General features: G+C 31.0%; 1 protein-coding gene across 1 annotated transcript; it reads left to right on the top strand.

The window, feature by feature from the left end:
* Positions 1-71: 71 nt before the first annotated feature.
* Positions 72-17,465, top strand: LOC123290677 (coiled-coil domain-containing protein 142). Its single transcript, XM_044870939.1, has 10 exons — positions 72-233; positions 2,414-2,598; positions 3,248-3,526; positions 5,350-5,591; positions 6,775-6,960; positions 10,951-11,298; positions 12,869-13,122; positions 14,987-15,140; positions 16,111-16,422; positions 17,208-17,465. The coding sequence occupies exons 1-10, from the start codon at positions 72-74 to the stop codon at positions 17,402-17,404; spliced, it is 2,319 nt and encodes a 772-aa protein (XP_044726874.1). The 3' UTR covers positions 17,405-17,465.
* Positions 17,466-18,158: the final 693 nt, after the last annotated feature.

Raw genomic sequence — 18,158 nt, 5'->3', positions numbered from 1 at the left:
TAAACTTTTATTATAAACAAAATACCCATATATGGCATAGAATAAAGAAAAAACTAATGTCGAGAAACACTATGAACATTGCTAAATGGCTGCCAATTGTAACTGAAGAAAATAAGCGGCTGTTTATTAATTGCAAACAATTAAGACAAGATAGTGATTTGCTTATATTACAGTTACTTAAGTTTCTAGAACATATTCAATTACAAAACATCACACATCAAGCACAATTAGAGGTAAGTGAGTAAGTTTTAATTAAGACTTACATTGAAAAGTTAATATTATTGTCTCACAAATTTAAATAAATAATTATGATAATTTACATTTGAAAAATAATATTTGTGCAATTTGATTTCTTATTTTCACAATTTTTAATGCATTAAGTTTAATTAATTCGTGTTTTACAATAATTTTAATTTGACATTTCTATAACATTAACATGTAAAGAACTGCAAATTAGTAATAACAGCCCCCTTTAACGCCAAAATTTTTCACTGGAAGCGCTGGCATCGATTTTATTGTCCCTACCATGACTACGCGCACAACGAATAGGCCAATCAAATAAAATCCATGAAAAGCGTTTTGAGGAATTAATTTCCAGTAAGGTGGAAATCGTTTGAATACCTTCATTTGGTCCTAAATATGTGTAATAAAAGTTTGCTTAATCCCACGAAGTGTGCATAACTTTTGGGAGCCAAATAACCGCATTGTTTTTGTTCTTTTATCAGTTTTTTGCTTGTAGCACAAAAACGGTACGCCGAATGGAAAACTTCATTCGGTTCAATATTAAAGAGGGTCAACTTCTGCGTTGAATGAACCTCTTAGAATTTAAAATTCGGTTCAGTGTTGTAGTCGAAATCAAAGGTTAGAAATCGGCAAACTTACATTTTTCGACTTTCCAAGACCATATACAACGTGTTCTGTTATCGCCTGCAGATCGTCGGCCTACAGAATAAGCTCATAAAGACGAAGGACAAAAAGTCATTTACCAATTTTGCCCTAATTTGGACAAAAATTGATAAATTTTTTCATTCACTGACTATGATTCGATAACCAGCAGCCAATGATAATCAGTAGATATTAGTAAATAAAAAAAGGAGGATTTGACCAAACCAATCAAATACTTTTTTAAAATGTTTTTTCAAAATAATATAATCCAATTGAAATCAGTTCATATCCCTTCTTTAGTTGAATATTATTAAATGAAATTTACTAATATCTACTGATTATCATTGGTGTATATTTGCCTTGAATTTGCCTTGAGTAATGCCAAGTTTCAACGAAAAAACGAAATGGTTTTTCTTAAAGCTTTCAACTCCAAATTCAAGATTCAAGGCAAAGATATACCTGTAAACCCAAATATACTTTTCCGGCGCATAACATTTCTTAAAAATATAAAAAAAGATTAACAGTGCAAAAACTCTTTTAGATGCTCATTCGACGCAGATTTTGATCCATCCGACGCGACGTACCGTTTTTGTGCTACAATTACACGCATTTAGGACCTAATGAAGATATTTAAACGATTTTCAACATGTTGGAAATTAATTCTTCGCAAAATTTCAATATTTATAAATATAAGGTAAAAAATAAATATTTAAGTAGAATTTAATGAATAATTAAAAATATAACCGCATTAAAGACTGGGATTCACGATTGACCCTGTCTATTATACGGTTTTTTTACTTAATTATTCCTTGAATACTATTTAAATAATTATTTAATATCTTGTATTTTTAAATCTTGACCCAGCACTAAAGTACATTAGACTGAGGTCTCTTTCTTCTTCGCCCTCTATTTCAAAAGCGGTTCGCGAACAAAACAAAAAAATTCAGACAAAATTTGTAGAAAATTTTATTCTCTACAACTTTTATAGACAATGTAAATACGATTGAAGGCAAAAGAAACGAGATATTATCAAAAAACTGCTTTTTGAGACCTTTGACCTTGAATATCTAAGGACGCGCACACGTGACCATATGTGACTTTTTCGACAACATTTGTACTGTCAAAATAAAGGTTTATACAAAAATTCAGCTTATTTTGTTAGATTCCAAGATGAAATCCTAAGATGATTGGAGTAATATTTAAATTTATTTATTAATAACAAGTCACAGGTATTTATGGAGCCACGTGTAGAGAAAATTTTTGTTTTTTTTTTTTTTATTTCGTTAAGCAATGAGGGAATAAATCAGAATAGTTTGCTAAACAAATGCCGTCCCCCAAAACCTTTCTGCGTGATGCGACCAAATTATCTGGATTTCGGAACGTCACCGCAAAATTCGGGCTGGGTGGCAACTCTACTTTCGATCTAACTAGTCATTCAAATACAAAAATTATTGAAAAATAATGTAATAAATTAGCTGGTACCTATGATTGTTGTTTTATTAGACAAATGTACTATTTTTTTTTACAGAAATTGGAATTAATTGTGGAAACATTACAAAGAATAGTAGTTAGATATAAAAGTACAACATTTAAAATAGATATTCAACCAATGATTGCAATGTTCAAAATGCAACAAATAACTGATATTGTGTGGAAAAATAAATTAAAAATATCATATTTAATACAAGAGATAATAACGGAAACTTTATTTTTGTATGAAAAAATTGGTGATAAACCACTTGAATTCATTTTTAAGTAAGTTTTATTATAATGCCGATTCATTTGAGATTACCTACACTTTCAAACTTAAAAAAAATGCATATACCTAAGCTTTATTTTTTCGGTGTCAACCTATGAGGTCTTTACCAAAGAGCTCACTGCTTAAATCCGGCACAGAGTAAATGCCATATGGGTGCTCTGACTATGAAATTTCTCCTGCTTCTTTTAAAGAGACCACTAAACTATATGGAAACGATTGTTACCCGTTGCAAATATGAAGGGCTTATCCACAACCATTTTTGGTGTGGATACAGCAACTCCTAAAATTTGATCAATCTGCAATTTCGTACACAAAAAAATCACACTTTTACACTTAGATAGTTTGGAATGAGATGAAAATTAATTAGGTATAATTGACAAAAACAAAGAATTGTTAGTCCAATAAGTTTGTTTCGCCTTAAAAATCTTTCAAGCGTGCACTGTGCTATTAGGTGTGTCCTTTCTTATTGATTTATAAGTAAATCTACTTTTTATTCTTCAATATAAAAAACAAAATTTTTATATAGTTAAAATTAACCAATAGTCAAAAAAAATCAAAATTTTTAATATAGTTTAAATAAAATATTTAACTTTTTTAATACAGAATGTCACAGTCATTTAATGACTTGTTATCATTAGATGCTAAATATAATTTAAGTAAAAAAGCATTGTTTTCAAAAAATAATTGCCCACCATTAATGTATCCAATGCGAAAATTGTCAATTACACGTATATTACAAATATTAGCTCAAAGTCGTGCTGAATTATGTTGTCATCGTTTGATTGACAGTCTACTGGAGAATTATAAACCAGCTGACGGTGGTGGAGGTGTTACAAATAATGGCGATGACAATTCAGATAGTTCCAGCATTGAAATTTACAGGTAATGTAACAAATTTATTAATAATTAACTAATGGACACCGTATTTTTTCCTAATAAATCTCTGAAGTAGATTCTTGATTAGTAGATCAAGAATCTTCACAGGCTAAAAAATTTGGAATTTTATATGTACAGGGTGTCTAGCTAAGTTGGCTACATATGGAAAACTTTTTTATGATAACGTTTACGAAAAATTTTTTTTTTCTATAAAGAGCTCTGCTTTCAAAAATATTGACATTCAGCTATTCACTTTTGGCATCGAATATACATTATGTCCACAAATTAAGGAAGTTCGATAAGCATGTTAATGGTCGGATCAAAATGTGCTTATAAAATTTTACTAGAAAAATGGTTATTAATATTCCCAATAGAAGTTTCCCTTTTTAATTTCTGATTAAAATATCTACATAGACCCCAAGATGTTAAATAAAAATTTAAATAATTTAATAAACATGACTGCTTTTTTGAACTAAGAAGTATATTTGAAATATTATGGCTAATAAGTATAGTTTTGTAGCTAACCAAACAAAAAATAATTTAGAAGTTAAAAGTTGCAGGGTTTGATGGGGGCATTATGTTCTGACATCAGATTGGACCGGCACTCCGAATTGCTTTAATAGTCACTTTAGATCATAAAAAGTAAGAGAAAAACTAATTATTTTTTTTCGAAAATCGTTAGCCCTCGGAGGAAATACATGATATTAAAAATATGTCATTATTGCATTTAATCGAAACAAATACGCTAGCTACTTCAAAAATTTTTTAGACAATAGTTATCATGGATCAAGGTCGAATGATCTTGAAACTAGAATTTCAGGTCAAAGGCATGGACACAGGCGAATGTCCTCTATTGCCCTTGACAACTTTTGGCTTAAGAATTTTTTTGTAAATGATTACTTATTTTTAAGTTGTATTTCCTCCGAGAGCTATCGATTTTCGAAAAAAATTTTATATAAAAATGTTAGTTCTTTAATGAAAATCAACTTTTTAATGGAAAGTGTTATCTCTTACCGTTTAGGATTTAAATTGACTATTCAAGTAACCCGGAGAACTAGGACGGAGAATCTCATGTCGTAACATGATGTCCCTCATCAAACTCTGCAACTTTTGTAAAAGTAATTTTTTGATTGGCTAACTTCAAAACGAGCTACTAGTCATAAAATGTTAAAATTACCCACTCTGTATACCATGTGTGTTTGTACCATCTAGGCATATACATATCTGTAGTATGACAGAATACATCCGTTTAGTAATGCATCTAAGCGAGAGGTATTATATACATATATTGAACATTAGTTGGAAGACGCTTGGAGAGTGGGAGTTTTTTAGTTACAGATATCTAGTAAGTATGCAACAAAACTCCCACTGTCTGCATGCATACAACAGAAGATCTGTCGTATCTTATCTGTAGTCTTACAACTCATGTATATAATACCTCTCGCTTAGATGCATTACTAAACGGATGTCTGTCATACTACAGATATGTATATGCCTAGATGGTAGAAACACACATGGTATATAAATTAGATATCCATTTCCTTTTGAATGATGTGTCTCCAACTTAAATAATTTTCACACAACCTGCAAACTAATACAGAAGTTTAGTACTTATAAAGATAGGCAACTCTGTTGCAATTGAAATGTTGCATAAAAAGACTCCTGGCGACTGATACTTAAAGTGCGCAATTAACAATAATAAAAAATGGTGGGAATTAGTAATTATTTGAATTATTTCTGTTAATTCTATATATACTGTTAATTCTATTACTTTTTTTTTACTTTTACTGAATGTTAATTAATTGATTATGAAAATCATATTTTTACAGAGCTTTAACAAGACATATGACACCACCAATTGAAAATCTTACTACCGAATCTGTGAATCCACAATCTAAACCAGATGATAATGTTTCAACAGCATCATTTATAAGTAATGAAGAAAATTTACAAGCCGTGGAGATATTAATAAATACTGAACAAAAATTAGTTAATAATTTATTAAATATTGCCAAAATAATTGTTCCAAAAATGTTTGGAGCTGATGGTGTGAAGAAATCAAAAACTACTGGTAAGTGAACTATATTGTACTTACCTAATATTGTCCTTGAAATTTATAATAAAACGGATATTATTTGCAGTATTTTGGTTGGGAAAAACTTTGTTTTTTGGGGTTTTCTCAAAAACGGCTCAAACGATTTCGATTTAACTAGGCAAAAGGCTAGACCTTAAGATGTTCCTAGGATTGGTATAAGCCACACATCCGGGAAAATTCGAGAAGGCCCACACTCTTGGGAAAACTTTTTTTTGGGTTTTCCCAAAAATGGCTCTAAAGATTTCGAGGCTAGACCTTAAGGTGTTCCTAGGATTGGTATAGGCTACATATCCGGGAAAATTCGAGACGGCCAAAATCCTTGGGAAAAACTTTTTTTTGGGGTTTTCTCAAAAACGGCTCAAACGATTTCGATTAAACTAGGCACAAGGCTAGACCTTAATGTGTTTCTAGGATTGGAATAAGCCACGTATCCGGAAAAATTCGAGAAGGCCCACACTCTTGGGAAAACTTTTTTTTGGGTTTTCTCAAAAATGGCTCTAACGATTTCGATTAAACTTGACACAAGGCTAGACCTTAAGGTGTTCCTAGGATTGATGTAGGCTCCATATCCAGGAAAATTCGAGAAGGCCCACACCCTTGAATTCTAAAAATGGTTCTTAGAGAATTTTAGTTCCGTTCACCCCTAGCCACCCCAACTTTGAAATTGCAAATCGCACCTCCTACCTTGAGATATCTCATTTGAACGGGCATAAAATTCTTTATTCAACCATGATAAAAAAATGAAATCGATCCATTCCCACCCTTAATAACTCTTGACCTGATATAATCATTGTTTTGAGACGTTGATTTAGATATTGAGCAGGAAGTTCAAAAAAAGTACCTAGAGAATTTTAGGTTTTATCCCTTTCTTCCCACCCACACCGGATTGAAATTTCAAATGACATATCCTACCATACGATACCTCATTTGAAAGGGTATACTACACAGAAGATTTTTTTTCGTATTTTTGTGTGTTTGAATTTTAATTCACTTAATTTACTACGTTTTAGAAAATAAAGTTAAGAAGAGCCGATTTGAAAAGGCACTAAATTTTCTCATATATGTTTTCATATTTTTAGTACAAGTTTGAAATTTTTAAATTTTTTGTCTCATTACTTTGTATAAAACTAATTCAAAATTGATTCTATTTTACTTATAGGTGAACTACGAATAAGTCAAAAAGTGTCGAATAAAGTCATAGAATACTATGAACAAATTTTATGGGGTGAAGTAGGTAATTATTTAGAACATGTTGTTTTATGGTGGGGTGCATCACCATTAGCATCAAGACCACCTCATTCGAGTCAACATTTAAGAGAATGGATTGTACAATTTACACCGACAGGTATGTATTTTTTGTATGCATTAAAGCTTTAGCTGTGGTGAATAACTCAGAAAATTAGGCAAATATAGGTGAATCAATTATATATTTATATTAGGTGTCTCAATTAACTTATCTGATACTGATCTGTCGAAAAAAAAACTTCTTATAAACAAGTGAAAACAAACAATTGACTGAGTTAATTGTTGAAATACCATGTATAGACAGTGTTGATGCGCAATCGTATAGACAGTGTTGATGCGCAATCGTTTGTTTTTTTGACGTCACGTAAATAACAAAAGATATTCACTTTTAAATACACAACACACACACAACTGATATTCCTATATTAATACATACTATAAAATTTGCACCTATTTAACGCCCTCGTGGGTAAACAGTGATGTTTACAAAAAAATGTTTCAAACAAAAGTTTTTTATTTTTTTATAAGGAACATTTTTTTCAATTTAAAAATTTAAAAATTTCAGCTCGATATCTTTTTTCGTTTTTGAGTTATCGTGTCCACAGACGGACGGACGGACGGACAACCGGAAATGGACTAATTAGGTGATTTTATGAACACCTATGAAAAAATTTTTTTCCTAGCATCATTATTTTTAAGCGTTACAAACTTGGGACTAAACTTAATATACTAGGTATATTTCATATATACATGGTATAAATATACTATCACTGATTTAAGAACATAATTCCGGGAATAATAATTTAAAGAAAATAATTAATTAAATTAATTTGAAAAAGCTTTAAAACGATTTATTTATTCATTCTAAGCAATATTTTTGCAATAAATAATTAATAGATTTATCGGTTTTACTGCAAAAATAATAAAATAAATTCATATCAACACATAGGCATTACTTGATTAATAGATATTACCAAAAATATAGATTCATTAGACCAGACAAAATAATTAAATTAAATTAAATGAATATACAAATTATTCGTTTAGATAAACATTATAAAATCTATTTATTCAATTAGCAAAAGAACATTTATTTTATAATTAGATATATTTTACGCTGTTGATAACTGGGAGTTGCCACTCGCCAAATAGCGATAATAATTCGTACTAATTAAAATTCAGAAGAAGACCCGAATTCAGTAGTTACAATTTTGACTACCAAATGGCAATACTTCTACATACTATTTTTTCAGGCCAATAAAAATATACCAATTCAAATCTGATGAATCCCGCGAACTGGCGATAAAAATTTGTACTAATACGACTGAATATGAAGTTCCAATTTAGACCACCTGATATCTTATCATTTATCAATTATAAGTAAGGGAACAATCTTCCGAATTGTTCGACTTTTCCATATGGCGAATTTGTCTCTTTTTATCCGTAATTTATTCTCGAAATTTTTATTTTGTCGCTCAATTATTTTTCGAACAATTAGAGTAAAGGCTAATTTTAGATTAAGTTACTGGACCACTTTAAGATTTTCCCAATTTTTTTATTCGTGAAAGTTTTAATTTTGCCGCTCAATTATTAAAGAAAAATGCTTGGCTCGCTAACTTAATACATAAGTCTGCGAACCACAGCCTTACAAAAAGAAAATTTCCTGACTTTACAATACTGAGATTTTGACGTTTTTATTCGTAAATTATTTTTAAATACCTAAAGCAGTTTTGAGCGATAAAATTAAAACTTTCACGACCACTTAAGGTGGTCCGTTAACTTAATTTGAAGTAATCTGGATACTTTAATTTTTTTCAAAAAGTAATAGAACGCGCATATTAAAAAGTTCCACAAATAATTTGCGGATAAAAACCACCCAATTAGTAAAAATATTGGTAAGTGAAAAGTTGTCAGCTAACTTAAGATTAAGTTAGCAGAACAACTCGATTTTTTTAAAAATAATTGAGCGGCAAAATAAAAAATTTCACGAATAATTTATGGAAATTGGTCCGCTAACTTTATATAGGTTATTATTTAGATATTAATGAAATTCAAACCATATAGAGCAAGAGGGACATGCAAGTTTTACTATCGAACGGGTACGTCAGTTTTCTGTTGCGGAAAATAAAGATTTAAGGTTACTCTAACAAATGCCGGAACATCAGCCAGGCATCCGGGAACCCTAGGTCTGGGCAGAGGCAAACATTTTTTTACAGGATTGACTCTCCACTCAGACTTACGTTCCCCGCTTACTTAGCTGATGTTTCGGCAAATTTTTTTTAACATCTCTGTTAACATTCTGACAAAACATCATCCACGTACCTGTTTGTTGCAAAATAAATTTTTTTTACATGTTTGGCTTTCCACTCAGACTTACGGTCCTCGGCTACCTGGCTCATGTTTTGGCAAACTGTTTTTAACCTCTCTTTTAACATTCTGACAAAACATCACCCACGTACCTATTCATTGCAAAAAATTTTTTTTCTTTTTTGGCTCTCCACCCAGGCTTACAGTCCCCGGTTGCCTGGCTGATGTTCCGGCATTTGTTAAAGTAACCTTAAATCTTTATTTTCCGTAACAGAAAACTCACGTACCTGTTCGATAGTAAAACTTGCATTTCCCTCTTAGGCTAATAATACAATTTTTAGAAAAACAAAATTATATAATGTTGAATATATTTACGAGTTATTGCAACTCAAAGCATTAGATTTTAACAAATCCAATATTATCGGTAGAAATATTTATTTATCAATAAATATTTCTATTACATGTAATAAAAATTTAACAAATATAAATGGAAAATCCTCATTAAAATGAAATTTTGCAAATTTGGTATTACGTACGGAACATTGAACAAATATACCGAATCAGATTTCAAATTTTTTTCAACATCAACTATACCAGTAACACTAAATGTTATTGTAGTTACAATTAACAGAGGAAAATTTAAGGCAAAGTAGCACATGCCCACAGGCGTGCGGTTGTAAAGGACCACGTTGAAGATTTAAAAAACATAAAATTAATCATGTAAGCACCTATGCCAAAAAAATTACAGTCCGTTGATATTAACATTTGTACAATAATTCAAATGTTAGACAGTTTAATTGATAGAACTTCTACACAAAAAGGGAAAATAATAAAATGTACAGCAAGCCTTTGAACTCTTAAAGAATATGAAAATGTGATTGTGCCATGTATGGGAAAAATGTAATGCGCATGTTGAATATATGATAGATAAAGCAAAAAAAGTTTTCATGCATATCAGAAGACATGTATGTATAGAAATCGGAAAATTTTCCAATACAGGCGATAAGGAATATTTATAATGCCTTGGTAAATGACAAGTGCAGAAGACACACTTGTAGATGATAAATACCGTACTTGATAAAGATAATAAATACCGAATTCTTTCGAGGAAAGTGATATTGTAGACATTATTAATTCAGCTAAAATAGCAAAATCAGGAAGGAGGCTTTGGTGGAATAACTAATGAAATTTTAAAATCAGCCATGAAAAACTGTCCTCAATTAAATAAATACAAAGGGAAGGATAGCATAAAGGAACCAAACAATTATCGAGGTTTACCCCTAATGCCAGCCATGAAAGTGTATACGAAGCTTCTAGCGAATACAACAGTGGGCGCAATATAATAGTATAATTAACGATCTGCAGGCAGGTTTTAGGCCAAGTTACCAAGTTATGGACAATGTTGTGGTCCTTTAAACGATAATTGATAAAAACTTGGCTACAAAGAGAAAGAAATTGTTGAAATATTGTTGTTTTGTAAATTTTCAAAAAGCTTTCGACAAAGTCGGCAAATAGGCAGTTACTCTGGGAAAAGTTATATAAAATGGAACTACTTAAGAACGTCATTGCTATTTTAAAGTCAATATACCTCACTACTTCTCTTCACCGGCAAACATTCAGCTGTTGGATTTAATTTCTATATAGGGTGTTTCAGCAACTCAGTCAATTGTTTTCACTGTTATTTTTTTCGATAATATTCAAAACATTAAACAATAAAATTTAATGTATAATAATTTAATTAATCATAATTTTGTTTGTTACAATTGTTACAAACAAACCGTAGCTACCATTCCACAAGTGATAATTGGCGCATTACATAGCTTAGCAGATGCATTAGGGTGTCATGTAACATCAACATCTTGGGATCAACATTTTCGTAATACATTAGTGGCTGCATATGGTAATAATAATACTAGTAACAATAATAATAACAATACATTGAATATGAGCATACCACTCAACAACGTAGCAGTATCGTCATCATCTGAGACAGCCGGAAAATTATTTGCTGATATGTTACATGACTTGGTAACACTATCAAATCAATGTGAGGTTACGAACGAATGGATTGTGGGTGCACCAGTAGAAGAATTACCATTAGTTGAACAAATACCAGTTTTACATCGTTTAGGTAAGTAGTAGGGTTTGAGGTATCTCGACCTTTTTTGTTTTTCGAGGCACGATTTTTAGTTGCCATAAATTGCTCTTATTAATTAACAAATCCCCGTGGCTTGAGAAAACGTCGTCCAAGCATCATATCTCAAAAACTATTAGACATACGGAACTGTAGGTCGGCTTAAATTGTTCCAAATTTAGTATACCTTCAAAAAGATGCGGGCAACTAATGTCAAAAAGCTCAAAGTTTTTGAATTGAACTGCAAAAAGTCCGAAAATTTTTCAGTTTTTCGCGTATTATGCAGGAAGCACAAATTTTTTTGCTTGCAAAATGTGGTTTCACACTTCCCTAAGGGGTCCAAATAACATACTAAAAAAGTAGCTTTACATCGCACTTTGCGATTTTAATGTAGGATTTGTCTGACGTAAAGGTATTTTCAAAAATGTAGCATTACATCACGTTTTGTGATTTTAGCTGTTTTTATTGTAAGATTTTACTGGCGTACTTAACTAATTAGCTACATAATTCATATCGTAAAACATGTAACAATTGTCACACCAAGAGGAACAATTGTAAGTGTACCTAAAGTCAAATGTTACACACCACGTTCGACTGTAACATTTCCAACAGTTGAATTGATCTGTCCAACGGTTGAAGCTTTTGTGAAGTGTGATGGAAAGTTTTGTATATTTAACGAAATGTTGCATGTATAACAGATTCATTAGAATCAATAGGACCATGCGTTATAAAATATTGATGAAAATTTTTGCTGCGGAAAAGAAAAAATGGCGATACATAGTTACCAATTGCATTTACAGCCAAACTCACTGTGATTAATGTTCCACGTTCTTGTGAGGTAATTGATCCAACTTTTTTTGTCCCTCTTTCAGCTAAAATCTTGCGTGGTTCATGAGTTGTAGTTGGCCCTGTTTCGTCAATATTATATGTGTTTTGCGGTGGAAAATTCCAACGATCAAATAATGTACGCAGATTGGTATAAAATTTATCAACATTGGGTTTATTAAAGGTCATGAGCACGAGTCAGGCTTGCTACTTCTGGACTTCTTACCGATAGAGTAGGATTTCTTTGCATAAAAGCCTTATACCAATCCACACTTGCCATTTCTAATCCGTTCCATTCGGCGCACAAATTGTTTTCTTTGGCAAAATCATATTCTACCTTATGCAAATCTCTTATTGTTAAACCAAGATATACTTTCGAAGCGGTAGTACAATATTTTACCAGTTCTTTCTCTAGTTTTGTGGTAAAAATCTTATTATGTGGATTATATTCTGTACATAGAGATCCAGTTCGCTCATACTGCTTAACGTATCTTGTAAGCGTCATATGATTTATACCAAACTCTTTGGCAACGGGTCGAACAGGCTGTTTTACATATAATACATTATGGATGTTTGAATATTATTTATTGAACAATACATGCTTTATAAAAGCTGACACACCTTTCGCCTACAATCCCGGTTCACAACTACCGATTATATAATTAATCGTATAATCATTTGACTGAACTACTTTTTAGCGAAAAAACTATTGCATACTACTAATTGAATAATATGTTTTTAGATCACACAATACATACTACAAGATTGTGGGCAGCAAGTGAAACACGTAAATTAGCGAATTGTTGGAATGTTGATAGTTTTTTTATAATAATTCAATGTGATATTAAAGCATGCTTATCAGAATTAAATGGTTTGCGTTTAGATGATCACACTATTGAAATTGAAAAAGGTGGTTTGGATGTCCATGTTCAAGTATGTGCTAATATGCGTGAGAAATTAGTTAGTGAAGTTAAAGTGAATATTGACAAACTCAAGGTAAGATGGATGGAAGGTTCACAAGGAAGATTTCATTGGACTGACTAACTTACTTTGTTTTTAATGACAATCTTCTTCTCTTATAATAGAGGAAATAAATAATAATCTAACCAAGAAATTGACTCCTCCAACCATGAAGGTTATAAGAAGGAGAACGATCGCTGTAGAAAATATTGTCCCCGAAATATGGATAAAATAAGTGAAGCGCTGCGACCGCTAAGTAGTATCAATAAAAGCGGGCTGTTGTGCGCTAATTTGAAATGATATATCAATTTGTACATTATGCAACTAACTTCATCTACTTGTACTCATAAACAGCTAACTTCGCAGATACTACTTCTTGATGACAGCGCGGCTGGTGGCTGAAAAATGAACTATAAATTATACAAATTTTCAGGGACAGGCGCGCTAATGCTTTAACACGTAACGATCGTTCTCTTTCTTTATAACCTTCATGCCTCCAACAAAGTCGTATACAAGCGAATTTGTTCTTTTTCGATTTACCCCAATTGGGTGGAACAGAAGTAACCTACTTTCGGACACCACATTCTCTTTACTTCAAATTAACAGAAACTACTGGATTTCATTTTTTGGACAATTTACAGCATGTTTTTTTACTCTTGGCATTTTTTACCTAACAGTTTTCGAGATATAAGCATTTGAAAAACAAAAATGTGGATTTGTATCGACAACCCACATAATTTTATGATTTCGATCAAAAATTTAATTTGAAAGCCATTAGAAATTATATTTTTTATGATTTTAAGTATTTTTTGATACGTAAAAATTTTCAATAAAACTCGTCGTTTACGATATATTAGCGTTTTAAAATTAAGTATGGATTTTTACCGAAAATTCGTTATTGATGAAAAGAAAAATTATTTTGTGGTTGTGGCCAAAAATTTGATATGAAAACTATATGGCTTTATATTTTGACAAACTTTTAAACTCGTGACATTTTTTACCTTTCCTCATCGCCTTCGATATGTTAGAAAAAAATATTTTCTAACGATTTTTTTATGAAAATTTGTTACTGATGAATATAAAGATTATTTTGTGGTTGTGGTCAAAAGTTTCATTTGAAAATCATATATTATATTTTGGACTATTCTGAACGCTATTTTACTCTCGACATTCTTTATTTTACCTCACCGTTTTCGATATATAAGTATTTGAAAAAAAACTCGTATTTAAGCCTCAGTTTCCGCAATACAAAATATATATCACAAACGATGAAGTAAGATTAAAAATGTAAAAAAAAATATCAAATAGTCCAAAATCAATTGGTTTTCAACTCAAATTTTGTACCACAACCATAAACTAATTTTTATCTTCATCAAAAAAACGAATTTTCGGCAAAAATCCGTTTTAAACGCTTATAAATCGAAAATAGTGAGTTTTACTGAAAATTGTTACGAGTCAAAAATACTTAAAATCGTCCAAAATATAATTTCTAATGGCAGTCAAATTAAATTTTTGACCGGAACCACAAAATAATCTTTATTTTCGTCAAAACAAGTCGTCGGCGAAAATCCGCTTTTTTGTTTTTCAAATGCTTATATCTCGAAAACGGTGGGGTTAGGTAAAAAAATGTCAGGGATAAAAATGCTGTTAAAATTGTCCAAAATATGAAATCCAATAGTTTTTTTTTTTTTTTGAAGCATAAGTTCTCATGTTTTTGATTTTGTTGACTACACTCAGACTCGCATTTTCCACCGGCTCCCATAAAAATCAACTGACGACTAGTCGATTCCTTGGTTAAATGCTTTATTTCCTACAGTATTTGGCTGATTTTTCTGCGATTTACCGATAACATACGTTTGTGGCTTGTTTTAGAGTTGTAAATTACTAATCTTAATTTCAGTTAATACCTCAAGAATGTTTGGATGTCTTGGCAAAAGTATGCCGTACTTTATGTTTAGCAAATTTACAAATGGTATTTCCAAGTCATAAACATTGGAGAAAAGTATCGAATGAAATACCAAAAACACCATTTTCGTATGTTGCAACATATTTAGGTAAGCATTTTTTACATTAGAAAGAAACTTGATGGCCAAAAAATGAAATAAAGAAATCTCAACGTGTACCAAGTATCGGTGTTTTCTTTTTATTTCGTTTTTTCTAGAGAAAAAATCAAAGTAAACAAAAACGGAAGTTGTTCGTTGAAAATATGTGAGGTTTATTCTAATTTTTTCGATGGTAAAAAAACCTTTCACTATACCTACCCCATAATTTTTTTATTAAAGTTGTAAGTTCCAAAAAGATATTTAAGGCAAGAAAGCCGTATTTGAGATATTGTACAACATAATGTTTTATCAAATGACATCTGAAAACTGCTGGCTGATTATCTGGTGGTTTCTTTTTTCAATTTCACGTAGTTTATTTTGTTTTATTAGTGCAGAGCCGTAAGATTTATACCTCGGAATCCAAGAACAGTCAATGAATCTTTATAAAAATTGTGGCGACTGCATTGTTCAAAGCTTGTTAAAGAAGTTAAAAACAAAAAAATTTGTACGATCTTGTCCAGGGCGCCACTCCTTCTCGGGGTTGGAAAAATTTATGCTGATAATGACAACGGGAATCGATATAGGAATGGATTCTAAGCAAAAAGTGTCTTTGAAACATATTTCGAAAAGTCAGTACTTTTCGAGTTATTGGTGATTGAAATCCGGAGTACTCCCCTTGGATAAGCTCGCACAAATTTTGTTTTTAACTTTTTTAAGTAAGCTTTAAACAATGTATTCGAACAGTTTTTATAAAGATACATTGACTATCCTTAGATTCCGAGAGTTTTACATATTTATACCTTACGGATCTCTGTTACTTTGCAAACAGAGACAATAATGAAATTGATATTCGATTGGACTTATCAGAATCTTCCTGAAAGGAATTTTAGTTTACTTCGATGAATATCTAGAAAACTGCAATAAATATTTGACCTGCAAAAGTTTGGCTGATTAAATTATCCATTATCTATATGAATTTTAGATCGAGTTCTATTACCTGTGCTCGAAGCAACCAATGATCATGTCACAAACAATATGATATTACGTATAATGTGCGAAGCGTGGTTGGACCATATTTATATAAATAGAATAAAATTTACAAGATACGGAGCTTTACAACTATTAACAGATTTTGCGAGCGTCAATGATTGGTTAATAAATTGTGCAATTATCACTCAAGATGTTCGTAAACATATGCTGCGTAATGAAGTGTTACGTCGATGTGAAGGTGTTGGACGAATATTATTACGATCGCCCGGTGAACATATTGATATGGATGAAAAAGTTAAAAAAAGTAAGTAAAGTATTGGTAATATTTAGAAATTGTTTTTAGTAGTATAACAGTCGAGAAAATTGGAAAATTCGTAAAATTAGAGAAATGACAGCCAAAAACTATTATTTTGTCAGGGTGTTTTCATTATGTCGTTTTTAGAATTTAAAAATATCAAAAGGTGTGCTATAATGTGCCGTCGATAAAATTAATTCGGAAAATAGGGAAATGGAAGCCAAAAATAATTTTTTTGTCGGTATATAGGGTTGTATTAAATATAGCTCTGATGATATAGTCTATTGATTATGTCTTAAAAAACAGAGCAATAATAGACTGTGATTCACGATTGACCCAGTCTGTTATACGGTTTTTTCACTTAATAATTCATTAAATACTACTTAATCAATTATTGAATACCTTATATTTATAAATATTGACCCAGCACTGAAGTACGTTAAGCTGAGCGCTACATTTTCTGCGCCCTCTATTTAAAAAACGGTTCAACGTATAAAAAAAGTATCAGACAAAATTTGTAGAAAATTGTATCCTCTACAACTTTTATAATAAATGTTAACGATTGAAGGCAAACTGAGATATTTACCAAAAACTGCATGTCGCGACCTTTGACCTTGAATATCTGAATACGCGCACGCGTGACCATATGTGACTTTTGAGACAACATTTGTACAATCAAAATAAAGGTTTGTACAATAATTCAGCTCCGTTAGATTCCGAGGTTGACCACTTATTGGACTAAGATGATCGGGTTATAAATATAAAGTAGTGCAATAAAATCAATGTTATTACAGGTGAAACAAATGAACAAGGACAACAAAAAGCTAATGGAAATAACGAAGGAAATCAATCAGAATCAGAAGGGGAAGGACATGAACGAATGCCAGCCGAAATGTATGTACCAAATCAAGAACAATGGCTAGAATTGCGTGCAATTAAAAAGAAAAAAACATTATTCTTACCAACCTTATGTTGTGAAGTTGATAGTTGATGATATTTATTCGAAATAGTTCTATTTGTTTATTTCGTTTTGTAATGAATTATTTATGATATACAACCAATTTATATTGTTTAACTGAAAACCAAATATTATGTATAGAAGTAAAAACAATATTTTTGAAATAAAACAAAAAATTATTTTTAATTCGTTGAACGATGCCAATTTTAAAATGAAATTAAAAATGAAATCCATATTAACAAATATTCCCGAGGAGTTTGAAAGGGAACTATACGATACTGATCAGATTTCGAAGTTGAAAGCCACCTAATTCCGAATTTTTTTTATACATTGGACCTCAAGATTTCAAAAATGTAGAATCTGAAAATGAATATCGTCATTTTTTATGATTATTTAAAGCATCTAGAATTTAAATGACGAATTGAATGCAATAAGTTTTATTGACTTTGCTCAAAACAGTTGAGAATATTTCTTGAATTACTGCCTTTTTTAAATATCGGCATTTTTCGGAGAAAATTATATATAAGTCTGTATAGAAATTTAGTAAAATTGCCAACAAACCACTAGCCCAAACAGCAAATTGGTTGGACGAAGTATTGAATGCTGACCATTAGATAAAAAACTTTATTTCGAGGTTCAAAAACTTCATTTATGCGGTTTTACTCCTTGTTATCATCCTTGTTATTATCATTGATAGTATATTAAATATACGAAATAATTATTAATACGGTAACCTTGTCATCTGAATGTAAGGGCAGTTTGAATCAAATTCGGCATTTCTGATTTT

The sequence above is a fragment of the Chrysoperla carnea genome, chromosome 1, assembly GCF_905475395.1.
Source record: "Chrysoperla carnea chromosome 1, inChrCarn1.1, whole genome shotgun sequence".
Lineage (NCBI taxonomy): Eukaryota > Metazoa > Arthropoda > Insecta > Neuroptera > Chrysopidae > Chrysoperla > Chrysoperla carnea.
This window is presented reverse-complemented; position numbering and strand designations above follow the sequence as displayed.